The sequence below is a fragment of the Cheilinus undulatus genome, linkage group 10 (genome assembly GCF_018320785.1).
Source record: "Cheilinus undulatus linkage group 10, ASM1832078v1, whole genome shotgun sequence".
In the NCBI taxonomy this organism is placed as follows: Eukaryota; Metazoa; Chordata; class Actinopteri; order Labriformes; family Labridae; genus Cheilinus; species Cheilinus undulatus.
The window spans coordinates 47,447,207-47,475,168 of record NC_054874.1 but is presented as its reverse complement, the minus strand read 5'-3'; the positions used below and the strand labels follow the sequence as shown (position 1 = coordinate 47,475,168).

At 41.3% G+C, this 27,962-nt stretch overlaps 4 protein-coding genes across 5 annotated transcripts; 1 reads left to right on the top strand and 3 right to left on the bottom strand.

Annotated features, from left to right (window-relative positions):
- The first annotated feature begins 117 nt into the window (after positions 1-117).
- LOC121516455 (MRN complex interacting protein) lies at positions 118-4,460 on the top strand. The gene is made up of 7 exons (XM_041797751.1): positions 118-300; positions 664-723; positions 1,514-1,620; positions 1,694-1,736; positions 2,072-2,196; positions 3,092-3,134; positions 3,609-4,460. Exons 1-7 carry the CDS (start codon positions 241-243, stop codon positions 3,978-3,980), a joined length of 810 nt encoding a protein of 269 aa, XP_041653685.1. The 5' UTR covers positions 118-240; the 3' UTR covers positions 3,981-4,460.
- On the bottom strand, positions 4,391-9,299 carry sqstm1 (sequestosome 1). Its single transcript, XM_041797750.1, has 8 exons — positions 8,952-9,299; positions 7,344-7,439; positions 6,469-6,755; positions 6,001-6,139; positions 5,834-5,902; positions 5,454-5,713; positions 5,080-5,239; positions 4,391-4,733 (listed from the first exon to the last, which is right to left on the bottom strand). The coding sequence occupies exons 1-8, from the start codon at positions 9,118-9,120 to the stop codon at positions 4,570-4,572; spliced, it is 1,344 nt and encodes a 447-aa protein (XP_041653684.1). The 5' UTR covers positions 9,121-9,299; the 3' UTR covers positions 4,391-4,569.
- Positions 9,300-12,283: 2,984 nt separating this feature from the next.
- On the bottom strand, positions 12,284-18,846 carry rnf4 (ring finger protein 4). 2 transcript variants are annotated; one of them, XM_041796986.1, is made up of 8 exons: positions 18,643-18,846; positions 15,048-15,077; positions 14,448-14,661; positions 14,301-14,374; positions 13,695-13,707; positions 13,440-13,563; positions 12,698-12,749; positions 12,284-12,617 (listed from the first exon to the last, which is right to left on the bottom strand). In XM_041796986.1, the coding sequence occupies exons 2-8, from the start codon at positions 15,057-15,059 to the stop codon at positions 12,468-12,470; spliced, it is 639 nt and encodes a 212-aa protein (XP_041652920.1). In that variant the 5' UTR covers positions 15,060-15,077; positions 18,643-18,846; the 3' UTR covers positions 12,284-12,467. The 2 variants fall into 2 exon arrangements, with proteins under 2 accessions (XP_041652920.1, XP_041652919.1); XM_041796985.1 differs by having other exon boundaries at positions 14,295-14,374; positions 18,643-18,845.
- A 5,751-nt stretch (positions 18,847-24,597) lies between these two features.
- On the bottom strand, positions 24,598-27,954 carry selenot2 (selenoprotein T, 2). The gene is made up of 6 exons (XM_041797487.1): positions 27,681-27,954; positions 27,218-27,328; positions 26,023-26,149; positions 25,864-25,951; positions 25,546-25,678; positions 24,598-25,290 (listed from the first exon to the last, which is right to left on the bottom strand). Exons 1-5 carry the CDS (start codon positions 27,893-27,895, stop codon positions 25,557-25,559), a joined length of 663 nt encoding a protein of 220 aa, XP_041653421.1. The 5' UTR covers positions 27,896-27,954; the 3' UTR covers positions 24,598-25,290; positions 25,546-25,556.
- Between the last annotated feature and the right edge of the window lie 8 nt (positions 27,955-27,962).

Here is a 27,962-nt window from a genome sequence, read left to right as displayed (position 1 = left end):
ACAACACATATAATAATAATAATAATAAGAAGAAGAAGAATATTATAACTAAAGGGATGACTGAACAGTAGGGGGTGGTAATGCTCCGCTATCAACAAGAAGATGAAGAGGAAGTGATGTATAGTATGACGTAACACTACGCTCAAAAATCCCCGCGAAAATCTCCGAGAAAAACAAAACTGCCAGAAATTGAACAAGAAGAAGAAGACGAAGAGAAAAACAGAAACCAAACAGGGGGTCATGGTCCAGGTGTTTCACGTCGTCAGGTGTTTCTCCTGTCAGAGCTTCCAGGTTCAACAGGTAACAAAGCTAACGGGCTAAAACACGGGCTAACTGTCCTAACACAAGCTAACTGGCTCAAACACGAGCTAACTGGCTTAAACAGTATGACATCAGTCGTCCAATCAGACAGCTGGACTGAGTCTGTAGAACTGACTTTATGTGGGATCAATAAGGCTGATTGACGATGAATCAGGACTCTGACTGGTCGATTCAGGAGAACTGAGACTGGATTTGATTTACAGGTTTAATCATTCTAATTATCCTTAAAATCATTCAACCCAAATACAGTTCTTCTAATCAGCCCTGGGCATGGGTTTATTTCTGCTGAGTATGTGATGTCACTTCCTGCTGATCAACACCTGTACCTCTGTTTGTGTGCAGGTGAAGAAGGTGAAGAAGTGGAGCTGTAAGCTATGTGGAGAGAAACAGACGCTGGTCAAGGTCAGTTAAATCAATAATCAATCAGAACATCAATTAATGGTGACAAAAACTGGAGATGATGCAATAGAGCACAGTACAACATAACTTTATTGTACGATATTACACTACAGCTTCAACGTTACACAACAACATTACCATTAAACATTACAAATGCAATGTGACAGCCCTTACTTAGTGAAGTATAATGGCAGATACTTCAAGAACACAGACCTGTGGATTGTTATGGAGTACTGCAGAGCCAGGCCAGTCTCTAACATCATCAGACTACGCAGCACGGCGTTGACAGAGGATGAGATTGCCACTATCCCGAGGGGTCTTGAATACCTTCACTTCTTGAGGAAGATCCATCGAGACATTGAGGCGGGAAACATCCTCCTCAACACAGAGGGACACGCCAACTTGACAGATTTTAGAGTTGCTGGGTGACTAACAGACACAATGGCATTCAGGAAGCCGGAGTGATGAATTCACACACTTTGTGAAGAAGTGTCTGGCCAAAATTTCCAGAGCAGAGAGCGACCGAAACACATCTCCTGCAGCACACATTCATCAGCCAAGCAAAGCCAGATCCACATTACATAATCTTGTGTTTCAACACAATATTACACTACAACATTACACCACAATGCAATACAACATTACAATACAGCACTTCAATATTACACTGTATTACAATATGACAATAAACTACAATTTTACACTACACTTTTCAGTGGTACCAAACAAAGAGCTGTTTGGGGCCAAACTGTTTCTTTGCTGTGCCATTTGATTGGTGCTGATTGGTTGGCAGGAGTTTGGGCGGGGCTCTGGGGCTGACTGCAGGCGCCATGTTCAGAAGCTGAATGCCATGAGAGGAGCTGTGTTGGAGGAGCAGGAGCATGCAGCCTGGTCACTATGGTAACTGCCTATACCCACTATTTATTCATGCCTCAGTAATCATAAAATCACCTGCCAATCATTCTACCTACAGGGAGCAAGCAGAGGAGGAGGCGGAGCCTGAGGAGGAGCAGCAGGTAACCGACTCACCCACCCACCCAGTCACTCACTCAGGAGTTCTGTTCCTCTCACCTGCTGACATCGGGTCAGTTTGAACTGTAGCTTTGAAGAAACTCCACTCATCAGGATCAATCAGTAATATTGGTGATCAATCAACCTGACAAGTCTTCCTCTTAAACCAGTCTACCTTTACCAATTTACAGAGGATCCAGACCTGATCCTCATGGTCTCCTGTAGCAGATACAGACCAGATCATTATAGACTGCCCCAGCTGATTCCTTCTGCAGGACCAGGGTACATGTAACCAAAATGGGTTCTTTTATTCTCTGGCCCCTTTTTCCTACCTCTACAGGTGAGTCACACTCAGGTGAGCCGCTGGAGTAAATACCTTGCCAACCCCGAGGAGGCGGAGGCTGAGGAAGATGAGGATGGTTTGTTTGACAGGAAGCAGCTCCATGGCAACGGCATGAATGAAAGGTATGAATATTTCTTCTGAAAGAGGCCACACCCACCTGACCCTGATTTTAAAAAGTCTCCTATAAGAGCTACACTAACGTTTCCCATTAAAGCTCCTAAATGTTCTGTCAGAGCTTATTAGTGTTCTATTAGAGCTCTTAAGTGTCCTAATAAAGCACTTTATTGTTCCATTAGAACTCTTTAGTGGCCCATTAGGTCTCTTTAGTGTCCTTTTAGAGCTCTTTAGTGTCCTACTAGATCTCTTTAGTGTCCTATTAGAGCTCTTTAGCATCCCATTAAATGTCCTTTAATGTCCTTTTAGAGCTCTTTAGTGTCCCACTAAGTCTCTTTAGTGTCCTTTTAGAGCTTTTTAGTGTCCTATTAGAGCTCTTTAGTGTCCTACAAGATCTCTATAGTGTCCTATTAGAGCTCTTTAATGTCCTATTAGAGCTCTTTAATGTCCTATTAGAGCTCTTTAGTGTCCTTTTAGAGCTCTTTAGGATCCTATTAGAGCTCTTTAGGGTCCTATTAGAGCTCTTTAGTGTCCTATTAGAGCTCTTTAGGCTCCTTTCAGAGCTCTTTAGTGTCCTATTGGGGCTTTTTAGGGTCCCATTAAAGGCTCTTTAAAGTCTCATTAGAGCTCTTTAGGCTCCCATTAAGTCTTTTTAGTGTCCTTTTAGAGCTCTTTAGTGTGCCATTAAAGGATCCTTAGTGTCCAGTTAGAGCTCTTTAGTGTCCCAGTAGTTCTCTTTAGTGTCCTTTTAGAGCTCTTTAGTGTGCCATTAAAGGATCCTTAGTGTCCAGTTAGAGCTCTTTAGTGTCCCAGTAGGTCTCTTTAGTGTCCTTTTAGAGCTCTTTAGTGTGCCATTAAAGCTGACTGTAGGTGAATCATTTTAATCATTCTGTGCTCTGATAGGAAGAGGAAGAGAGGAGGGGCTCCCAGCTGCTCACCTGAACAGGTAAGACTGTTAAACTTTGCTGCTATTCTGAAGATGTTGGACCTTTCCTTAGGTCCAGGGTAGGGAGGAAGGAAGGAAGGCAGGTAGGATGGTTGTAGGTAGGTAGGTACGTTGGTTGGTAGACAGGTTAGTTTGCATACTGGTGGTAGGTAGGTAGGTGGGTTGGTTTTAGATAGGATAGGTTGGTAGATTGGTCAGGATGGAGGTTGTTTGGTAGGTTAGATGTAGGTTGGTTGTATGTAGGTTAATAGATTAACTGGTAGAGACATGCATATGAGGTGAGGTGTTTTTCCACACAGTTATGATGGAGTCCAGGGGTATTATCAAACTACTCTAAGATTACTTTAAATAAATACCTACTGTCATCTATGGTTTCACTGAGATCTACATCCTCTCAGATTTCCTCTTTATTCCCTGAAACCTCTCAGCTGGCCTTTTTGGACCAATCACTGACCAGTATTCCTCTATCTACAGGAGGACACGCCCCCTCCTACCAGGACCAGCATAGCCAGCCAGAACCAGTCCTGCCTCTACACAGAGAAGGCTCCTCCCACCAGACAGGTGGTCCCTCCCGCCGATCACCTGCCCCCTCCCTCTAAACGGCTGACTCCTCCCTCTGCAGGTAGTGGGTGCGTCTCCAGGTGGGCTCGTTTCATTGGCTCTGAACAGAGGGAGGGGGAGGATTCTCAGGGCATTGGCTTGGATCCTTCTGTGGGCGGAGCTTCTGTTTCGCCTGACTCTGATGTCATTGGTCAGACCCTACCTGTCCACAGACCCCGTCTCCTAAGTCCATTCTCCCCCCTATTTGATAGTGGGGAGGACTTTATGATTGATGACTTCCTGTAGAATTAACCCGCTAAGCTCTGCCCACTGATGGGCCAAAGACCAATCAGCTCAGGTTATTAAATCCTCTAGTTTTAAATATTTATGGTTTAATTTTATTTAGATGTACAGTTTACTGAAACCTGATCATCATTAGTCATATCCTGTCTTCGGCTATTTTTAGGGGTGTGATGAGATCAAAATACCATGAGATTTGGTGAGGCTAAAGCTGAGCTAAGAGTCTGCAGTGATATTCAGAGTTAGGGCTGTTGTTATGGAGCTGAAATCTTCAGTGACTTTCACCTGAATTGGACCTAATCTGCTCTTGCATCCTGTCAGCCCTACTGTTCATTTACTGATCTGTTCATTTATTGATCAGTTTGTTACCTGTTATTTTATTGATCTGTTGAGCTTTACAGATGAGTCAAAACTTGTTTGTTTGTTGATGCTTTTATTGATCAGATAAACATCATGACAGAGATAATAAAGACGTAGAAACAGTGATCAATGAGACGTATTGATTGATAACAGTAATCAGGTGATTGATTATTAAGTCGGTAAATATCAGATAAAGGAATCATGGTGAAGAAGGAGAACATCAGCGCTGACATCATCACGGTTGATGTGGGCGGGGCTGTTTGGCGTACTGGATGGCATCCAGGGCGGCGCCGATGTCGAAGTTTTTGGCCTGAAGGAGACGAGTGAGCCAGCCGCCCTCATCGGTGAAACCCATGGACAGCATGGAAGAGAGAGACTCCACCAGACGGGGGTCGGCCTCTGTGGGGGGAGAGTGGAGGGGTTAGCACAGGTCATTATACTCCGTGACATCATAACCATCCACGGTAGACTGACTATGAGTGACCCCAGTGTAAATGATGGTTAGGTTTAGGAGACAGAGTTCATCTGAAACCTCATTGGAATGGACTATAAAGACTATCTCTGACCAGTGAACACCTGAGTATGTGTTTAAACCAAGTTAAACCATCATTGGTTATTGACAACAAAATACTGCAACTACATGGGATTACGGGATGTGTAGTTCCTCTGCCTTTTTCTCAGTTTTCTGATCCTGTCTTTTTAGTATCAGCTGTTTCGATCATACAGACTGGGGGGCGGGGCTTACCTTGAGGCAGGTGAGGGTATAGAGCCGCCTCTCTCAGGCCTGTTGGTCCTGGTGGTCCTGGTGGGGGCCCTGGGAGGCCCTGGTCTTGCAGCTCTCCAGTGGACGGGTCGACCTCACGGGGGCTCAGATGAGTCCACTCCTCATCAGAGTCTTTGCTCCCCTGGAAACAGGACAGGTGATCAGGAACAACACTGAGACTGTAGACATCCACATATCAGGGTTTCACTGGACAAGAACAGCACTGGGGGCCAGGGAACTAGGCCTGGATCCAGTTATTGACTTCATCATCCCTAGAATCCTCCACCAAAAGCTGGCCCTGCTCACAATACCAGCATCCACTCTTACTACTAATCAACAGTCACAGTTAAACTGACCTTTGACTTGTCGCTGGCTCCATCACCATCGCCCAATTCATCTTGCTGATTAGCCCCGTCTTCGCAGGTAGCTCCGCCCTCACTGTTGGTCCTGCTCTCTTTGCTAGCCCTGTCCTCGCCATTGGTTCCGCCATCCTTGCTGGCCCCGCCCTCACTGCTCGCCTCGGTCATCTCCACATCTCTCTCAGCACCGCTCTGAGTAGGCGGGGTCACTTTGGTCCTCTGGCCTTCATGCTCCACGTCGATGTCCACGTCAATACCTGCAAACAGATGATATCACTTCTTGTTACATTTGCAGCTTTCCTATGAAAAGGCATGGTCACTTCCTGATCTAGACAGCCAATCAGAGAGCAGCTCTGACATTAGGTGACATCACTCACCCAGTGGGCTCAACATGGCGGCCACGCCCTCTCCGATGTTCTTCAGGAAGTCCACACCTGCCTGAGACGCTGAAGACAGATAGTGATGATGTCATGAGTGATGTCATCGATCATGTAACACCTGTCAGGTTTTTCTCATTGATTACTGATCTATCAATCAAACTGACCTGAGGGGGCATCAGCTTCAGAGGCTGGTTTGCTGGGTCCAGCCTGGTCCTGGTCCTGAGGACGGTTCTGGTTTTGGTTCAGGTTCTGGTTCCACATGCAGTGTCTCATCTTCTTCATCCAGCGGCCACGAGGGAACCACTGCCATGGCAACAAGACCCGATAGGGTTATTGATTATCAATATCAGACATTGGTGATGTTAGAGAGGTTCTGATTCATCTATGACTGACAATTATCAATATTATTGATTATCAATATCAGATATAAATACTGATTCTATTTGATATCATTGATCATCTCTTCATTGATAAATTGTAAACTGTTGGTCGTCAGGTCTCAGTTTCAGTTCTCAGTTTGTTGCGTTTCTACATTCCTTTAGTTATTTTCTCCTCTAAAGTCAAGATCGCCCTCTGCAGCACACAGACAACACTGTGACATTACTGGTGGGCGTGGTCAGACGTCCCCTCACCTGCAGTGGGTGCCAAATGGGCAGCAGAGCATGCTCAGTGTGCTTCCCTTGAGCCTGGCAGGTGGAGCACAGGTCGTAGTCGGGACACACGGTGCACTTGAAGCGGGTCCCGATCACAGAGCCCTCACAACCATCACAGGTCACGTTGGGGTGGAGGGCCGGGGGTGGGGTCATGTGAGGGGGGGGCCCCTGATGGGGTCCAAGGGGGTGAAGAGGAGGAGGGGGGTGACCAAAGGCAAAAGGTGGGAAGGCGTGGAGAGGGAAGTCTCTGCGGTGCTCCTTCCTCTCTGGAAGATTTCAAAATAATGGTTATAAACAAAAAAAGGACCTTAAAAGACTTAAAGTTTATTTTAAAAAACAGTAAAACAAGTCTAAAGTTTATTTAAACAAAAAACAAGTCTTAAGAAATTGTATTAGAAAATAGTAAAGTCTAAATAGGGTTTATTTCAAAAAAGTCTATTAAAAGTGTAAATACGGGTTATTTAAAGAAACAGTGAAATAAAAGTCTAAATTATATGAATGTAAACATTAAATATCTAAATAAAGTTATTAAAAAAAACAAATGTCTACGTTTATTATAAAAAATAAAAGTACATAGGATTTTTAGAAAACAAAATAAAGGTGTAAATAAGTCATATTTAAAAAAATAAAATAAGTATAGATAAACATGTCCTTAAAGACATCTCCAACAGCTAGGATGGCATGTTTTTTTTTAGTCTGTGTTTATGGTCTAAATGATTGTGATGGTGTTGTTTTCAAAAGTTGCTGTTGTCATGGAAATGAACAAAACAACATGGCGGCATCTTCAGCTGCAGTCATGGCGGTGTAAATGGGGTCTGATACAAGTGAGTGTCATGGGGGATGGGAGTTCTTACCTTTGATGAAGATACGGAACGTAGCGTCCTTCATACAGGCCAGACCCATCATCAGCTCGTCATCAGAGGAGAACGCCACCAGGTCGCCATCTTCATCTGAAAGACACCAAACCGTCATCATTAATATCATCATCATCATCATCATGACCATTAACAATATAACTATCAATATGATCATCATTAATATGATCACAACTATGATTACTTTGATGATGATCATATTGCTATGGGTTAGGGTGCTGAAATCAGATTAGTGAGGCTGAAATCAGGGTAAAAGGGCTGAAATAAAATAAGGGGCTGAAATCAGGGTTAAGGGCTTCAATAAGAGTAAACAGGCTTAAATCAGTGTTACCGGACTGAAATCAGGGTAAAAGGGAATGAAATCAGAGTAAATGGGCTGAAATCAGAGTAAATGGGCTGAAATCAGTGTAACCAGACTGAAATCAGGGCTAAGGGGATGAAATCAGGGTTAAGGAGCTGAAATCAGATTACTGGGACTGAAATCAGGGTAAACAGGCTTAAATCAGTGTAACCGGACTGAAATCAGGGTAAAAGGGAATGCGATCAGAGTAAACGGGCTGAAATCAGTGTAACCAGACTGAAATCAGGGCTAAGGGGATGAAATCAGGGTTAAGGAGCTGAAATCAGAGCTACAGGGTTGCAATCAGAACCTGACATGCCAGATGGATTTGGTTCACACATCCATCTGGAAAACTTCCCATAGACAATTTTTGGAAAAGGGCAGAGCCTTTGAAAAAAAACTTAGAGGGTGATTGGATGGACGTTCTGTCTGTCACATCTTTACAGGGCAATCAGAGCAACAAAGCATGTGACCAAGTAGCTGCTACCGAGAGTAAACTCAGAGTTTGCATAACATGAACCATCACCACCAAAGAACCACCAAAGAATGCTCAATGCTGATCTTTGTTCTTCTTTTAAGGAAGAAATGTCAAGTTCTGATAAAACTGGTGCTTTAGCAGCATCCAGGCTAATCTCTTCCGCCATGCTGCTTGCTTACTCATGACTTCGCTGCACCCAAAAGTACAGCCTCTTAGTCCTGATTGGTCCTGTCACTTTCTTACAGGGCTCAATCTGTTCAGATAGGATGGGCTGAATCTCAATCTCCTCCCTAAACCCTGAACCCTTCTGGACTTAACTGACTGCCCCTGGAATGTGACTGAGTGAGGCTGCAAGGGCTGCAAGTGGTGGAAACAGGAATGGGACAGCCCTTTGTTTTTTTGTTGATAGTTGGCATCTTGCAGGGATTAAAACAATGATAAAAACGAGCATGCCTCACTATGGACCTATTTTCTCAGTGGACGCAGGCTGTTTTAAATAATAAACAAATATTAACAGAATGTGAAAAAAGTGGATTTTAAAACCTATCCGAACTGTTGCATTTCTAAGCTGGCCAATTAGAGGGTGGGACAAGAAAAAGAAATCCCTTTTTGGTAATAGGAAAAAAACCCATTACCTCTGTAGTTTAGCAATATTTACCTCTAAAGAACATGATGAGGCTGTAGTTCAACCGGATTTATTACAGTTTTTATTTATAATAATATCAAATACTTTCCTCTGTAATAAAATAAAATAATAATAAACATTTACCTCTATAGAACATATTGAAGCCATCGTTCTTCAGACAGGTAAACACACCTGCCGTCTTCCTGCTCAGGTATTCGAAGCTCGTGGACACACCTGGATCCACGGTGAACCTCCGGACTTCCTTCACGGCCTCGTCTTTACCCAACAGGTAAGCTTTCACCGTCACGGACATGCTGAAAGCGGGAAAATGACCTGTCTAAGCCGGACTGAAGATGAAAATAGACCAAGGTATTCAGGGATTTCCGTAAGAAAACCGGGGAGAACCGAACTCAGCCGAAAACAGACCCAAACTTTTCTGCCTCTAAAACTTTGTGACGCAGCTTTAAATCCTGCAGCTATTCTTATGTTTACTTCCGCCACAAACGTCACTGACGCCACCAGGGTGAAACATCGGCGTGCCACACCATTGGTCTGATAAACGAGGTCCCGCCAAAAAGACCAATCACAGGCCGAGGAATGACTAAGCGCTTTCCAATGAAGGGATTTTCCCACTGGAGTGACCTGACCAATCAGGTTCAACCTGAATAAAGTTCACATGATGTACAAAGAATGCTGACGTCATCATGACAGACAAAAAACAAGTTATTGTTATCAATATTTTTTTCCAATTAAACTTATTAAAGTCAATTTTTCTACTATTATATTATTTCATTATTATATTCATACTATTTTGATCAATATTCATTTCATTTTCATTACTATTGATGGTATTAATAAAACATATACCATGTAAAATTTTCGGTTTGATCATTTCAATAATATTATACGAAAATTTAAACCACAGAAATGTAAGCTGGGCAACATAAACATGTTTTTGTTAATTTTTCTTTTATATATTGAACTGATTATTTATGATTGATTGTCCTGTAGGTTGCTTGTGTCCTTTCTGAAGGTATGTTTGTTGTTTTAATTTTTAATTTTATCAAATTAAAGTTTTTGATATTTGTAAGTTAAACGTTAAATACGTTTAAAATTTTAAGGCAAATAAAATTTGTATTAATATCTAATAAAATAAAATTACAGTTTTAGTATTTAATATAATAACAGTTTTGATATTTATTAACAATAAATTAGTTAAAATATTTAGTAGAATAAAATTATAGTTTAAATACATATTTAATAGAATAAAATCAAAGTTTATACCCATTTTTTTAATTTATATATTTTTTTCTTCATTTATTTTCTTCATTGAACTAGATACACACAGCAAAATAGTAAATTCATAATATTTTTTTAAACAAACAACCTTAATATGTGTACAGTTCAATTCAGTACCACCCACACCCTATCCACGCAAAGAAGAAAAATAGATTATGATACTAAAAGTTTTTTTTTTTCTTCTAATTCTAGGGTGTTAAACAAGAGCACTAACCATGAACTCTGATTCTGTCCTTGCATGGCTATTTATTGATGCAGATTGTTTCTGCCTTTTAATATATAATTGAAAAATAAACAATCTATCTAGTCCATGGTCTGTTTATGAGAGTAAAAAAAAAAAATAATTAAGGCTAAATTAGTGAAAACCATGTCAGACTAAAGTTGATTAAATGCCATTATTTTTACCTATGAGCTGTTTTTAATGATGTTTGTTTGTTAGCTGGGTTTAAAAACCTTTTTGAATTCAAGCTTTTCCAGCACTTATAGCTGTAGTCAATTCTATCTTCATATTCTGATTATTTCATCTCCTCCCAACAGATATGATGCCAAAATTAGACATTTTCATATTGATACACATCTTTTATAGAATAGACATAGATTATTTATCATATTTTCATCTTTAAATCTGTGAAATATGCTTATTATATCACTTTTTTAATATTTACTTATTTTCTTCCAGAAGTTGCTGAGCACTGTCATCGTCCTGCACCTCCACCAATCAGCTGCAGAGCTGGTGTCATGTGACAGTGACTCATCAGTCCTGTGACCTGCTGCTTGGTGACTCAGAATCATATGAAGACAAACAACAGGAGCTCCAACGTGGTTTTAGTTTAACCCTTCAACAACTGGTGACCTAAAAAACCCCAAGAAAATTAAAACGGATATTTATCCTGTTTATAATTAAAATTATTAGTAAACATAGATGAAAAATAAACCAGATATTTATCCTGTTAATGATTAAAAATTGTTGGTAAAGATTAATGAAAAAATAAACCAGATATCTAACCTGTTTATAAAGAAATCCTCTTGTAAATATTAATGAAAAAGACCAGATATTTATCCTGTTAATAATCAGAAATATAAGTAAATATGAATGAAAAATAAACCTGATTTTTACTTTTAATAATTCAAATTGTTAGTAAATATTAATGAAAAATAAACCAGATATCTATCCTGTTTATAATGATTTTTTTTTTTGTAAATATTAATGCAAAAAAGATCAGACTTTTATCCTGTTTATCAGAATTATAAGCAAATATTAATGAAAAATAAACCAGAAATTTGTCCTGTTAATAATTAAAATAACTGGTTAATATTAATGAAAATAAACTAGACATTTATCCTGTTAATAATCAAAATTATCAACAAATATTTCTGAAAAATAAAACAGATATTTATCCTGTTACTGAAAGAATTATTAGTAAACATTAATGAAAAATATTTTTTAAAATTTTTTGGTTACTTTTGCATTTTTTTCCAGTGCCCTCACCACTAGTGTTAGCATGAGGCGGTATCTGCATCCCACAGAAGTTGCTCAGTAGATATTAATGAATTATGATTAGGTTAAATAACGATTAACCTTAGAAGGACCTGGAGGTGATAGTGGACCTGGAGGACTTGGAGGTGATAGTGGACCTGGAGGACTTGAAGGTGATAATGGACCTGGAGGACTTGGAGGTGATAGTGGACCTTGAGGACTTGGAGGTGATAATGGACCTGGAGGACTTGAAGGTGATAATGGACCTGGAGGACTTGGAGGTGATAGTGGACCTGGAGGACTTGGAGGTGATAATGGACCTGGAGGACTTGGAGGTGATAGTGGACCTGGAGGACTTGGAGGTGATAATGGACCTGGAGGACTTGGAGATGAGAATGGACCTGGAGGACTTGGAGGTGATAATGGACCTGGAGGACATGGAGATGATAGTGAAATCTGACCAATCAGAGGTTGGCAGGGTCCTAAAGTCAAGGTTTTAGTATATTTAGTAAACTGGAACCTTCTTAAAGGAGATTCTAAAACAGGGCCATAGAGGGGAGATGAACTTATGAGCCATGGTGTGGCTGGTCGGTTATTTTGGGGGTTGTGGTCTGAAAAGTCTGGGATTACCTGGTCTAACTCACCTGATGGTGGGTTCTGATGAACTTCTAGGAACCCATACAAACGACCACATTTCAGATATATTTACTGAACTTTTATTGGTTTGTCAGTTTATAGAAAACACAAACAAACAGAACACAGAACCAAGAAAACTAGATCCATTATTTACATCAATTTATCATCAATAATCCAACGATAATCCACCAATAATCCATCAAGGATTACTTTAACACAGCTCTGCTCCTGCAGGGACTACTCTGTCATCAGATGTAGAGGGGGTGGTACTGTCGGTGGGTTAGTTTCTTTCTGCAGGTAGGACAGGTGTGTGATGATGTCAGAGAGTCTCTGAGACACTGGCTACAGAACACGTGACCACATTTAGTGGAAACAACCAATCGGCCGCTCTCGACGATCTGTGGAGAAACAAAAGCCATTCAGAACGCAGGATTCTACATGGACTCAGCCACCTGTGGATCAGGTGTGTAGGGCTCACCTCAGAGTACGAGTCCAGACAGACAGGACAGCTGATGGTCCCTGGAGTCGACCTGGAACAGACACAGACCTGGGGTTAGACTGGGACCTGAATTCAGACTGTTATCTGAAATCAGATATCACCAGGGACCAGACTATTATCTGGGATGGGACTATTACCTTGGCGCAGACTATAACAAGGTATCAGACTATAACCCAGGATCAGATATTACCTGATTTCAGACTATTACCTCAGATGGGACTATTACCTGGGCTCGGACTTTTACATGGGATCAGACTTTCACCTGGGAGCAGACTGTAACAAGGAATTTGGCTGTTACCAGGGATCAGACTTTCACCTCGGATGGGACTTTTACCTGGGATCAAACTATAACCCAGGATCAGACTATTACAAGAAATCAGGCTGTTACTAGGATCAGACTATAAGCCGGGATAAGACAAAAACCTGGGATCAGTTATTAACTGGTATCAAACATTTATCTGGGATCTGACTATTTTCTGTCTCTGAAAGGATAAAATCTTGGTGTGGTTGGATCAGACTTTTGCTTGGCTCTGAAGGTATAATAAGTATGTGCTGTGGGATTGGACTATTATCTGGCTCTGACAGAAGTTTAATATGTCAGTGTGGTGGGATCTGACTATTACCTTACTCTGATAGCAAGATAAAATGTCGTTGTGGTGGGATCAGACTATCACCTGGCTAGGAAAGGACAATATTTGGTGTGGTGGGATCAGACTATTACCTGGAGGAGCTGTTTGAGTGTAGACAGGACATAATCATGGCGTTGTGAACAGGGGGTGTGTCCTCATCTTCATCACTGCTGACTACATAACTTTCTCCTGTGGAGACTCTTTGGTTCTGAGGACCTGAATGAAAACAGCCAGGGCCATAGATGTGAGGTTGCTGGGCTCTTTGAGTGTTCACTACACACAGCTCCAGAAATCTGACAATGAAAAACTAGGAAAAGTATAAAACAAGGAAATATAAAATACTTCACCTTCATCCAGCAGCTGGACCAGGGCAGCACAGGAGGAGAGACAACCCAGGAACAGAGACACCGAGGAGGAGAAATGCCAGAAGAAGACTGGATTAGTGGGCGTTTTTGATTATAGATGAAACTTTGATTTTAAACTTCATTATTAACTTAAAACATCTACAAGATCAATTATGTATCCTTTATAACATTCATTTGGCTGATGTAACACACTGGTGTCATGGTTTGTCTGGGACTGGATTAAATGGTCAGGTCGACCACAGTGGTCTGGTTTCACTCTACTGGACTCTCCTGGTTCAGTATCATAGTGGTGGTCAGGTCCACCTTGGTGGTCTAACTCTACTGGACTCTCCTGGTTCAGTATTATTGTGGTGGTCAGGTCCACCTTGGTGGTCTAACTCAACTGGACCCTCCTGAATCAGTATTATTGTGGTGGTCAGGTCCACCTTGGTGGTCTAACTCAACTGGACCCTCCTGGTTCAGTATTATTGTGGTGGTCAGGTCCACCTTGGTGGTCTAACTCAACTGGACCCTCCTGGTTCAGTATTATTGTGGTGGTCAGGTCCACAGGAGTATTCTGTGGTCTAATATGGTGTCTGGTACCAGTACAGAGTCGTTGTTGGTCAGGTCCACCACGGTCGTCTCTGAGCTCTCACAGGTCAGGTCCACCACTTCCTCAACACCTGAGAGCACAGACAGTGAGTCATTGATCAGATTGAGGTTGATCATCAATACCTGAGTACTGATTGTACTCACTGTCCTCGGTGTTGTCCATCACATCAATGGTCTCTGTGGAGGGCGGCGAATCACCATCAGGAGCTGTGCTAGCATTAGCTATCCTGTTAGCCATTCTGTTAGCATTAGCTACTCTGTTAGCATTAGCCCTCCTCCTAGTGCTAGTCGCTCTGCAGGTCTTAACGCCAGGTCGGGACACAAGAGGACTTCCTGCTGCCCTCCTCTTCCTAGGAGCCTGAGGAGATATGACAGACCATGATGAAATCATAGCAGAGGGAGGGGCTTCAGATACCTGTGCAGGTGAAGTTGATAAATGACCGCCAAGGCCATCCATAACAAGGGTTAAACAGGGGGGTAAAGTTAAGCCTCAATAATCATTTTTTATTACAACCTGACTAATAACCGTATTTTATAACATTTTATTGTAAACAGAAAAATAACCATATTTCATTATAACTTGACTAATTACCATTCATGACCTGAAAAACAACCATATTTTATTATACTGTGGTTATTAAATTTATGAAAAGATCTTGTTTCCTGTCGGCTCTATTACTGAGTTAAACATGGTGGTAAACAATAAACCTCCTGAAAACTTTGGAAAGAAAAAAAAAAACTTACAGAGCTGCTCATATCAGAGACCCTGATGACCTAAAACACAGAAATCACAGCCAGGTTAGCCAACTTTAACATTTATCAAGGTCAAGGTCAACTTTATTTATCGAGCACTTTCAAAAAACAAAGTTTGTACCACAGTACCACAGGAAAATTTAAAAAGAGTATATTTAAAAACATCAAGTAGAACAGATCATGGCATTGCAAGTACATTTAAGACACAAACATAGACAACATTACAGTGGCATACCCATAAGTATGCAAGTACATATTGGTATACCACCTGCACACCCATTTACGGTGTGATAGGTCAGGGGACAATAGTGATCTTAGACAGATAAAACACACATACACATGCGCACACACACACAACATGGGTCAAGCATAAAACAAGGAAGAAACAAGGACACAGAGCCAGGGTGGATTTACAATTACAAAAAGCAAGAGAATAAAAGTGAGTCTTCAGGTGTTTGTTGAAGCAGTCCACAGAAACAGCTGATCGTATATGTGATGGTAGGTTATTCCAGAGTGTTGGAGCGGCTACTCAAAAAGCCCTGTCGCCAAGTTTACGGTGTGATCGTGGGATGGTTAAAAGTCCTTGATCTGATGATCTGAGGGGTCTAGCTGTACTGTAGGGTGTTAAGAGTTCTTTGACGTAGCTCGGGGTGAGGTCATGAAGGGCTTTATATACAAACAGCAGACTTTTATATGGGATTCTGTACTGAACTGGTAACCAATGTAGGGATGCTAATATGGGTGTGATATGATCTCGTTTTTACATCTACAGAGGAGTCGTGCAGCAGCATTTTGGACAAGCTGTAAACGGTGAATGGAGGACTGATTGATGCCGAAATAATGTCAAATTTCAGGTGACTGTCAAAAATTACTCCAAGGTTTTTAGCGTGGGATGTGATGTGATTTGATAGCTGACCAAGTGACGGTACTGTGATTTTAGTGGAGCTGGAAGGATGGAACATGATGACCTCTGTTTTGTTTTTTAGGACCATCAACATCTAACAGTCAATTCTGGAGTGTGATGATCATTTCTTTGGTGATAACTGTGGGAACCAGTGAAGTTTAAAAATCAATACATGCTTTAATGTCATTTGGTTCCTTCTATGGTGCCATAGAAACAGGCAAAATGCAAAAATCCAAGATGCCAGCGTCCTTGGAGGGGACCCTCCCTATGTATGAATAAAAGGCTTGTTCTGAGTTAATTTAAAAAAATGTGTTATCAGATGTCAACACTAATTTAGATCAATCTACTTATAAATGTTATGTTTCATTTTAACCAAGCTTGTTTTGCTAAATGCATTATATGCAATAGGCTAAATATTACACACTGCACCTTTAACTGTAGGAAATTATCAGCCATCCATGTCCTCATATCCTCCAGACAGTAAGGGAAGTGGGTCCGGTTTGGTCATTTGGTTGAAGGGGGAGATATAACTGTGTATCGTCTGCATAGGAGTGAAATGAAATGTGTTCCTGAAAGATTTTTCCTAAGGAAAGTATGTAGATGGAGAACAGAAGGGGGCCTAGGACCGAACCTTGGGGAACCCCACATGACAGAGGGGCGGAGGTGGAGGAAGAGTTGTTGAGTGAAACGGAGAAAGTTCTATTTGCGAGGTAGGATTGAAACCAGTTTAGGGCGGGTCCTGAAACCCCAACCCAGTGCTGCAGGCGGTGGATGAGTATGTTGTGATCTACTGTGTCAAAGGCAGCACTGAGGTCTAAGAGAACAAGAACCTTGAGGAGGCCATTGTCAGCTGCTACAAGCAGATCACTGGTGATTAATATAATACAACATGTTTTTATTATTAACAATCAGATCTAACTCTGCTCACTTAAAACAGGAGTCACTCTGCTTGAACTAGAGTATATTCCCAGACAAGTTCATTTAAACCAGAGTCACTCTACTTTAACTGGAGTAGATTCCCAGACCAGTTCATTTAAACCAGAGTCACACTACTTTAACTGGAGTAGATTCCCAGACCACTTCATTTAAACCAGAGTCACTCTACTTTTACTGGAGTAGATTCCCAGACAAGTTCATTTAAACCAGAGTCACTCTACTTTAACTGGAGTAGATTCCCAGACCAGTTACTTTAAACCAGAGTCACACTACTTTAACTGGAGTAGATTCCCAGACCAGTTAATTTAAACCAGAGTCACTCTACTTTAACTGAAGTAGATTCCCAGACCAGTTCATTTAAACCAGAGTCACACTACTTTAACTGGAGTAGATTCCCAGACCAGTTAATTTAAACCAGAGTCACTCTACTTTAACTGAAGTAGATTCCCAGACCAGTTCATTTAAACCAGAGTCACTCTACTTTAACTGAAGTAGATTCCCAGACCAGTTCATTTAAACCAGAGTCACTCTACTTTAACTGAAGTAGATTCCCAGACCAGTTCATTTAAACCAGAGTCACTCTACTTTAACTGGAGTAGATTCCCAGACAAGTTCATTTAAACCAGAGTCACTCTACTTTAACTGGAGTAGATTCCCAGACCAGTTCATTTAAACCAGAGTCACTCTACTTTAACTGGAGTAGATTTACAGACCAGTTTATTTAAACTAGAGTCACTCTGCTTCAAATGGAGTAGATTTATAGACCAGTTTATTTAAACCAGAGTCACTCTACTTCAAATGGAGTAGATTCCCAGACCAGTTCATTTAAACCAGAGTCACTCTACTTTAACTGGAGTAGATTCCCAGACCAGTTCATTTAAACCAGAGTCACTCTACTTTAACTGGAGTAGATTTACAGACCAGTTTATTTAAACCAGAGTCACTCTACTTTAACTGGAGTAGATTTACAGACCAGTTTATTTAAACCAGAGTCACTCTACTTCAAATGGAGTAGATTTACAGACCAGTTCATTTAAACCAGAGTCACTCCACTTTAACTGAAGTATATTTCTAGGCCGGTTCACTGAAACCAGAGTCACTCTATGTTTACAAGAGATTTGTAGATCAGCTCACTTAAACCAGAGTCACTCTACTTGTAGCAAAGTTCAGGTATCTGCCTGAATTCTTGATTATTCGCTTGAGTTTCTAGTACTTGGCATTTAAGTCGCCATTGTAACACTTTTTTTACTGTACAGATTAATACTTAAAATTACAGATAAATCCTAATTAAAGACAGATTTTTATTTTTCCTGTTGAATGGCTGTTAGAGCTGACAGATTTAAAACAGAAACATCTAATACCATGATAGTAATAATTACAATAATAGTATGATTATCATTACTATTATGAATATGATTAAAAGATAACCTGAGCCCTCATCTCCTCTAAACCCCCCTCTCTCTGTAATAAACCAGGGCTAGGACCAGACCAGGACTTAGATAACAGCCTGAATCAGAGACTACAGTTAGCATTAGCCGTCAGCATTAGAATCAGAGACTACAGTTAGCATTAGCCGTCAGCATTAGAATCAGAGACTACAGTTAGCATTAGCCGTCAGCATTAGAATCAGAGACTACAGTTAGCATTAGCCGTCAGCATTAGAATCAGAGACTACAGTTAGCATTAGCCGTCAGCATTAGAATCAGAGACTACAGTTAGCATTAGCCGTTAGCAGGGCTGACTCACCGTCAGTAGTTTTGTCGTGTCGTTGGCTGTTAGCCGTTAGCATTAGCCGTTGGCTTTCGTAAATCTGTGTTTATCCTCAGACCTTAAATCGGTTTATCCCGGTAAATTAAGTAGCTGGTTTACTCCCGCCAATAGCTCTGACCAACGTTAGTTCCACTATCATTTCATGGGAAAGCTCTAATTCTTCCTCGTTATCTCTGTGAAGGTTAGTAAACCTCCTTTAGACTCATTACCGCCACCTACCGGACTGGACGAACGTTCAGAGCAGCAGTATTGCAGAGTCCTGATCTTATATGACAATGATTGAACCAGTTCAACCGGTTAACCAGTTTAACCGGTTTAACCAGTTTAACATTAGCTCTTTAGGTTAGTCAGTAATCTGTCTCATCCTTCTAAACAAGAGATGTTACCATGGTTACAGGCCACAGTCTGGTCTCTGCTGCCCTCTGCTGGACAACACAGCCACTGCCACAGCCACAAACAATAAACCAGAGGAAGGCATCAGCTTACAGGAATCAGATGACACAAAGGTGAGAAAATCACTTTTTACCTCTCCAGAGACCACCTGTTTAACTTTCTAGGTACACTCACAGAGACTTCACCACCTGTTTACCTGTCCAGGTACACTCACAGAGACTCCACCACCTGTTTACCTGTCCAGGTACACTCACAGAGACTCCACCACCTGTTTACCTGTCCAGGTACACTCACAGAGACTCCACCACCTGTTTACCTGTCCAGGTAAATGTGGAGAGATTTCAGCAGGGATGAAAACAATCAGGAAATTCTTCAACAAACCAAAGAAGGTAAAATGTTTTCAGGTGTTTTCTTTTCTTTCTTTTTTGTTTGGTAGATAAAAATGTAAACTTTTTTTAAGAGTAGAGATCAGGTTAGAGACAGGTAGATGGTTTAGACTGCCCTAAGAGAGGGCTGTCTAGACCGTTCTCTTTAGGAGTGGACTAGAGTGGTCCAGTACTCTCATCTGTTCTGTTATAAAGTCTGTTTCCTGTAAATTAATCCCTCTAGCTGACCGTCTGATGATTATAAACAATTAAAGTGTACTTCTTTATTACCGCTCAAAAACATGGCAGAATATGGATAAATTACTGAAAATGAAATATTAAAATATTTCTCCTTCAAACAGGAAGTAGAAAATAAGCTCAAGATTGAACCTCTGACCTGTGAGAGGATGCCACAACCATCTGATAATGAACCTGTTGTCATGGAGACGCTATACTCCACCCCCCAAAGGTTTTGTTGTTTGGTTTGTGGTCTTGTCTGAAGGTTTGGTCCACTGTTTTTTTTTTTTTCTTTTAATTTGTTGTTTGTTTTATTCTGATAATTTTCATTTTTCAGACATAAACAGACTTACTTTTGCAGGAAAATGTGCAGGAATGTGTCAAAAAATTGGTAAAAGAGTAACAAAAATGGGTTAAAAGTGGCAAAAAAAAAATGCAAAAAGTGATTAAAAAAGGGTTCAAAAAGATGAAAATGATCAAAGCTTGCCACAAAAGAGATAAAACATGCAGGAAAAATGGTTTAAAAGGGGTTAATGAATAGCAAAAATTGGGTTAAAGAAACAAAAATGGGAAAAAGTATCAAAAATTGGTTAAAAGTTACAACAAAAAAAAAGCTAAAATAAGTAGTGAAAAGGTGTTCAAGAGTGGAAGTAACTGGCAGGAATGATGCAAAAAGGGGTAGAATAGTGGTAAAATGGGTGAAAAGTGTCAAAAATGGAATAAAGAGTGACACAAAGGGGGTTAAACATGCAGGAAAAGTGATTAAAAAGGGGTTAAAAATGGCAATAAATTGGTTAAAGGGGCAAAAAGTATCAAAAAGGGGTTAAAAGTGCAAAAAATGAGCTAATATTGGTGCTAAATCACAATTGGAGAGGGCCATATATCATCACACCTTCCAGAGATGAAGCTGCAGGTACATTGCTGACCAGCAGATGCCGCCATTTAGGCAGCATGGGGAGAATTCACAACATTAATCAATTATAGAATTAATTAAATTATAGATTCATTTATTTGTGCAGTTATTTATTTATTCATATAGTTATGTATGTGTTCCTTGTATTTATTTTTTTAACTCTTTTATTACCAGGCAGATCTCTGAGGCAGGTGGGCGACAGGTGCAGGAAGTGTCTGGAGTCCACCAGCTGGTAGACACAGCAGCACATGACTCACCTGTCCAGGTGAAGCCGCTGACAGGTAACAGGGTTGGAGGCTGTGACATCATCAGTCCTGCATCATCTGGGGGACTTCCTGTGAGACCTGTACCAAAGATGAAAGACGCCTGCTCCCTCCCCTCCTCCCCTCACCCAGGAGGGGGGGCCAGGCTCACCTCCTCTCTGCCCTCCTCCCCTCTGCTCGGGGGGAGACGCTGCAGCCCTTACCCCTCCTCCAACCTGTCCCGTATGTGGGTGGAGGAAGCTCTGCAGAGGAGCAAGAACCTCAGAAAGGGACAGACCCTGATGAGACAGGAGGGGGGAGAGAGAGGAAGAAGGGGGGAGACGGAGGGATGGAGTCATGGAGGTGAGGAGGGAGATAAACAGGTGGACTCTGTAGGCTTGGTTGGCATCAGGCTGTCAGAGACTGTCATCTTCAGACCCAAGAACTCAGCCTGGACACTTGGAAAGGGGGAGGAGGGGGAGGATCTGAGCATGTGGAGATACTGTTTCCTGACTCCATGTGTCTGTCTGAGGTAAGAAAAGCTCAGAATTATGATGGTGATTGGGTTTATTGATAAGAAGATTACCAATCCGTTCTCTCTATCCTGGTCCCAGGTGTCCCAGCGCTCCCCCCTTTGAGGCTGAACTCTTTCCAGATGAAGATTTTCCAACTTTGTCTCCGTCTAGCGCTGACAATCACAGTCAGCCATCTCAGAAGACAGGACACCTCCAGCTGAGTTTACCCAGAGACGGAGCTCAACAGCTGGGCCAGAGCTGCAGCCTTTACCCCAGTCTGAGTCAATGGAGGACCACACCTGTCCATCAGGTGAGACTATAAACTTCACCTGAAACACTCCTATCAGCCTGCATCCCAGTCTTAGGAGGACCACACCTTTTATTTCTTCACGTGTTTCTGGGTTTAACTGTTTTCAGATGTTCTTCCAGGTGTTTCTGTGTTTCAGGTATTTTCTTGTGATTCCAGGTGTTCTCACATGAGAGTTAAACAGGATGAAAGCAGACACCTGTGTTTGTGTTACAGGTGTTCTGCCCTCGCTGTTCATCGATCTACACCTCTGATGTGTCAGTCTGAGACTCCACACCTTACCTGCCCCACAGGTGTTCACCTCGATCAGATGATCACCTGGACTGATTCATCGATCACTTGGAGTAATGATTCTTAGTTTTAATGCTCAGTAATCAATACCAATAGGCTTGAAGTCTAAATCAATGATTCTTAATTGTATTGATCAATAATCAGTAATAGGCTTGGAGTCTTTAATCAGTATTCATTGTTTTGATGATCAGTAATCAAATATATAGACTGAGGGTTTTCTATTAATAGCTACCTTTTAAACGAATCAATCAGCTTTTATTTTGAAAATAATTTAATGTAATGTGAGTTTATGTTAGAGCCATTTGCTGTTGATCTGTTTGTTTATTGATTGGTTGATAATTTGAAATTGTTAAACGACAGTGAGGAATAAAGTCTCTTTACTGAGGGAAACGTTGAGTATTTATCTGACTGATGTTTGCATTTTTCTGCTTCCTCCAGCTTGTGACGTATTTACAGCTGCAGTTGGTTACCTTTTTGCAGAAATACTACTTTTGAAATATTCTATTTGGATCAAATGTCTGTATGACCATAAACAGCTATTGGTTAGAGGAGTAACATGAGACTACTGTGAGATCTCTCTGTTTCTATATGCCTCTGTAATCAGCAGCCAAAAATCCTGAGAGGCATCTGGCAGCAGACCTCTACACTGGGGCGATGACGGCTGCTGCTCTCAAACATGACGGACGAACGAGAGGAGTACAGGAACACATATAAAAACTTTTAAAAACCTTTTCTGTTTGTTGGTTTTAACCAAAGTATTTAATCTGCAAGAAAATATTAGGGATTCAAAGCAGAGTTACTTTTTCCCCTTATGAGGATTACAAGACATGAGACCATTATCTTTCTGCAAAAATAAGTGATAATACACACAAAAATGTGTACTATTTTACCACTAAAGACACAAATTTCTTTTATCTATTGTGGTGTTACTCAACCAAACTCAACCAACGACCCAAATTGTTGAAAAATACCTTTGCAAGAGCCACAATCTAAGTGGTGAAAAGTGGCAAAAACAGCTTGAAGTATCAATAACATTAAGTCAAAGGTGGCAAAAATGGTCTAAAAGCAACAAAAATGGGTGAAAATGTGCAAAATTGGGGAGGAAAGATGGAAAAAGGTTCAGAAAGTAGCAAAAATGGGTGAGAAGTGAGTGACAGGTAGCAAAAAATGGTCATAAAGTGGCAAAAATATGAGCGAAAATGGGCAAAAATCAGTCAAGAGTGGCAAAAAATAGGAAACAAGTGGTATTTAATGGCAAAAGGTAGCTTAAAAAGGTGATGGGAAAAAAATTGGTGAAAAAAGGCAAAAATTGAATAAAAGTGGCAAAAAGAAGTGGCTAAAATGGGCAAAAACCAGGAAAAATTGGTATTTTATGAAAAAAGGTAGCATAAGTGGGTGAAAATGGGGATAAAAATGGTGAAAAGGGGCAAAAATGGGATAAAAATGGTAAAAAAAAAAGGGGTAAAAATTTGCAAAAAAAGGGTAAAAAATGGGCAATAAAGTAGGAAAAGTGGTAATTAATGGCAAAAAGGTAGCTTAAACAGGCAAAAATGGGATAAAAGTGGCAAAAATTGAAAAAAAGGAGCAAAAAATGGGTAAAAAGTTGCAACAAATGTGACAAAAAGGGGCAAAAAAGTAGGAAAAAGTGGTATTTAATGGCAAAATGTAGCTGAAATAGGCAAAATTGGATAAGAGTGGCAAAAATTGGAAAAAATAGGTAAAAATTTGCAAGAAATGTGGCCAACAAAGTAGGAAAATAGTGGTATTTAGTGGCAAAACGTAGCTTAAATTGATGAAAAGTGGCAAAAAATGGTGAAAAGGGGTAAAGAAGTTTCCATTTTTAAGGTGTTCTAGGGGAATATTTGAAAGACATATAAGAGCAACACGTTGAGAATCACTGATCTACTGGTATTTTTATTTTTTGTGAAAATACGTTCAGTATCAGTTTTCAGTGAAATTCTGCTGTTAATTTCTATCCTCAGCCGTTGTCATGGAAATCTACAAGCCATTGTTGCTAGATGTTTTCATTGTGAGACAGCGATGAGTCGTGTCCAAAATCATTTTTGTGTTTTGCAGTTGAGCCCACTATTTAGTCCACTATATGCTGCTCACTATATAGTGGATAGGAAGTAGAAGTAGGGAATAAGCTGTGGTTTCGGGCAGTAAAGCAGTAAGTGGCTGTTTTACAAAACAGCACAGTTTTATAAAAAAAAAAAAAAAAAAAAAAAAAAATATATATATATATATATATATATAAAAAATCTACCAAGTCTTGCAAATTCGGCTTAGGTAATATACGTCATCGCCCCAGTTGAGAGGTCTGCATCCAGATCATCTTAAAAAAAAAAAAAACTCAGCACTGCCAAGAACGAGCTGTTTCTGTGTCTTTAAATGTTACTGAGCTGTCTGACTCTGTCCCTCTCAGGATTTTCTCAATCGTGGAGAGTGAGGGGGGCTGGATTTTTCTGATTCTTGTGGGGATTGTGGACAAGCCAGGGGTGCATATTTTTTCTAGAAAAGCCTGAAAGTGTTTTTTGCATCATGTGACCTTTAAGAAAGGCTGTTATTGACGTCTGTAGTCGTTACAGGAAGTACATTTTATTGTAAAGAGCTCTGTTGAAGACAAATTCATGTTTTTTTCCTTTTGTGAAAATTAAAGTCACTCCAGTCACTGTTGAATTTTATTTTACTTAAGACATGTAACACACACAAAAAAACATTTTCACATGACTTTGTTTCAGCTTCCTGTCTGGTACTTCCTGTACAGACAAATGCTAACTAGCATCAAGCTAACTAGAATTAAGCTACAGCAGTACCGCACTTTGAGGGTCCGTATCCACTAAAAGTTTTTTCAGCACAAAATTGGTTACTCTAACCTCTTAGCATGTTAGTTTTACTTATTAAGGTTGATTTAGTTAACAAAACTGATTTTAACATTTTAGTTTTAGTTATTTAGATTATTTTTTAGATATGTAGATTGATTTACTTCAATGATTTAAAAATTTTAGTTTTAGTTACTGATGATACTGTTATCACAGACTTCTAAATAAGCCTCAAATGTAGACAGACTTTAGTGGACACAGACTTTTGGTGTTTCTGATGAACAAACTAGACTAAATCAATAAATTAAAAAAAGAGACCAGGAGAGTCCAGTCCACCAGAGTCCACTACAGCTCACTGTAGTGCCGACAGGTGCATCATGGGTAGTGTAGTGCTGCTATGTGTTCCGGCCCAGAGGGAGTGCTCGTTTCGTGGCAGAGGACATCCGGCCAGGCCCAGCAGAATCTGCTTTCGGGCCAAACCTTCATGAACGCCAGCGGCTGAACGTCCCACTGAGCTGGGTCACCTGAATGCAGCACGGCTGGAGAGACAGAGTAGAAAGGTGGTAACTAAAAATACCAGCTGACAGTTTACAGGTGATTTAATTCAAAAATTGAAACCTCCAGTAATTCCAGATTCATCAAACAAAGGGGAACATTTCAAGGCTTTTCTGTTTCATTATTGGTTATTATGGCTCACCATCCTCTGTAGCGTACCCTCCGTGAATATGCTTCAATACAGCACAGAGACCTTGGTGTAGTTTGTTTTTTATTCCTGTGTTTGCCTGTTTGTTTACCTGGGGTTCTTCTAGGCAGTGGTGAAGCTCCTCTGATCAAGCGGGTTCATCTTCAGCTGGTTGTCGAGGATCTGGAACATTTCCTGGATGTTTGGAACGTAACCAGACTGAAGCTTGGACCAGAGGGGCACATCTGAGCACAGAGACCAAACACACGGTTACACCTCTACTCTACTATCTTTCCCTCTTAATGAAACATGCTTCAGCTGTAGAAAATCATCATTCTGAGTTGAACAACGTCCCAACTTTTTAGGAAATGAGGTTTAATGAGAAACCACCACACACAGTGACGTCACCTATGGACCAAACAGAACTTACTATTAAGCGTGACCTCAAAGGCTCCCGTAGACAGGAAGTGTGTCTCCATCATGTTGCAGAGGAAGAAAGCCATCAGACAAGAGAAGATCTGAAAAGGACCACAACGGGGTTAACCTGGGTCCAGGTCTGGGTTCACCTAGTTATACTGGTCACAGATACCTTGTTGTCCTGGGTCCAGGCCCAGGCTCTCGGAGTGTCGAGTCCCAGAAGCACAAAGGGGTTCTGACCGCTAACGATGACCAGGATGGCGAGCAGCTTCAGATATGAGAACAGGTTCCCAACACACCTGAAGATGGAAAAAGGCAGGGCTTGTTAAACTGGTTTTACAAAAGCTCTGACAGCACAGTTCAGGGATGTTGGAGCTCACCTGTTAAAGGTGTATCAGTGATATTGGAGCTCACCTGTTGAAAGTGTCTTAGCTAACCTACTGAAGGGGTTTCAGTGATGTCAGAGCTCCCCTGTTGAAGGTGTTTCAGTGATATAATGCTGCATTCCAGAAAAGTGGGAAGTCAGACTTATCCCACTCGGATTGTACCAGCTGCGACCTCAAAGCATTCCAGACGAATGTAAACACCAAAGATAGCTGATCACGATAAGCTGCTTTTTGTTTTGTTTCTCAAAAGACATTTTGACCTCCAGCAAACCTGCCTTCTCGCGATCAGTCAAATAGAGGAGGAAAAATGATGGATGAGGTATATAAACACTCTGTAAACAGCTGTCTTTAGTTACATTCTTGCTGAATGTCAGATTCAGTGACGTCAGATTGAAGCAACTCTGTGAAGTCAGGGTAGATATTTTTTCTCCAACTTCGACTAGGACCTCCCAGTTTGAGTGGCATTCCAGTGCACTTTTCCTGGTTGGAGGTTGGAAAACACCGACTTCCCACTTTTCTGGAATGCAGCTTTAGCTCACCTATTGAAGGTGTTTCAGTGATGTCAGAGCTCACCTGTTGAAGGTGTTACAGTGATGTCAGAGCTCACCTGTTGAAGGTGTTACAGTGATGTCAGAGCTCACCTGTTGAAGGTGTTTCAGTGATGTCAGAGCTCACCTGTTGAAGGTGTTACAGTGATGTCAGAGCTCACCTGTTGAAGGTGTTTCAGTGATGTCAGTGCTCACCTGTTGAAGGTGTTACAGTGATGTCAGAGCTCACCTGTTGAAGGTGTTACAGTGATGTCAGTGCTCACCTGTTGAAGGTGTTTCAGTGATGTCAGTGCTCACCTGTTGAAGGTGTTTCAGTGATGTCAGTGCTCACCTGTTGAGGGTGTTTCAGTGATGTCAGTGCTCACCTGTTGAAGGTGTTTCAGTGATGTCAGTGCTCACCTGTTGAAGGTGTTTCAGTGATGTCAGTGCTCACCTGTTGAGGGGGGTTGGAGGGTAGTTTTCTCCCTCGATGCGGATGTCCGGGTACAGCTGGCTGATGGCTCTGGAGTACTCCTGGAACACTTTGCTGTATCCTCAGGAGATACTAAACAGGGAGAGACCAGGACCGGGGTCAGTTAGAGGATCTGTTTACATGTTTGACTATTTTTGGACATTATTTAGCCTCTTTAATTTTACTTCAACTACTCAAATCCTCGATCTGTGGTTCATTTGTTCACGTTTTACCCGGTTCGTCTAGGTTTCATTTAATGATAATATTCTGAAATAATAAAATACTACTGTCCCCTTTCTGTAATAGAAGTAGTCAGCCTTTAGCCATCATGCTAACTGCTAGTCTATTAGCCTCTGTGCTAACTGCTAACTACGGTTCCCTACACAGTGCAGTACAGTTTATCCATGATGCTAACTGATAGCCTTTAGCCTCCTCGCTAACTCACCAGTACTGGAAGCGGAGCACCGGCCCGGTGTACATCGAGTGTTTGGCGGGTTTCCCGGGCTCAGAGTCGGACAGCAGTTCCGGGGATTGTCCGGGTCTGTGGTCCTGCTGCTGTCCCGGCTCAGAGCTCGACCTGCCCAGGTAAACATCCCGGACCGTGAGGGCCGTGAAGAGGAGCAGAGCCGCCAGGAGCCCTGCCTGGCTGTACTCCGCCATGACTGCTGAGCGGGAGCACCAATCTGTTTGGGGACCAGATTAACCACTACACTATTTCCGGCCGGGC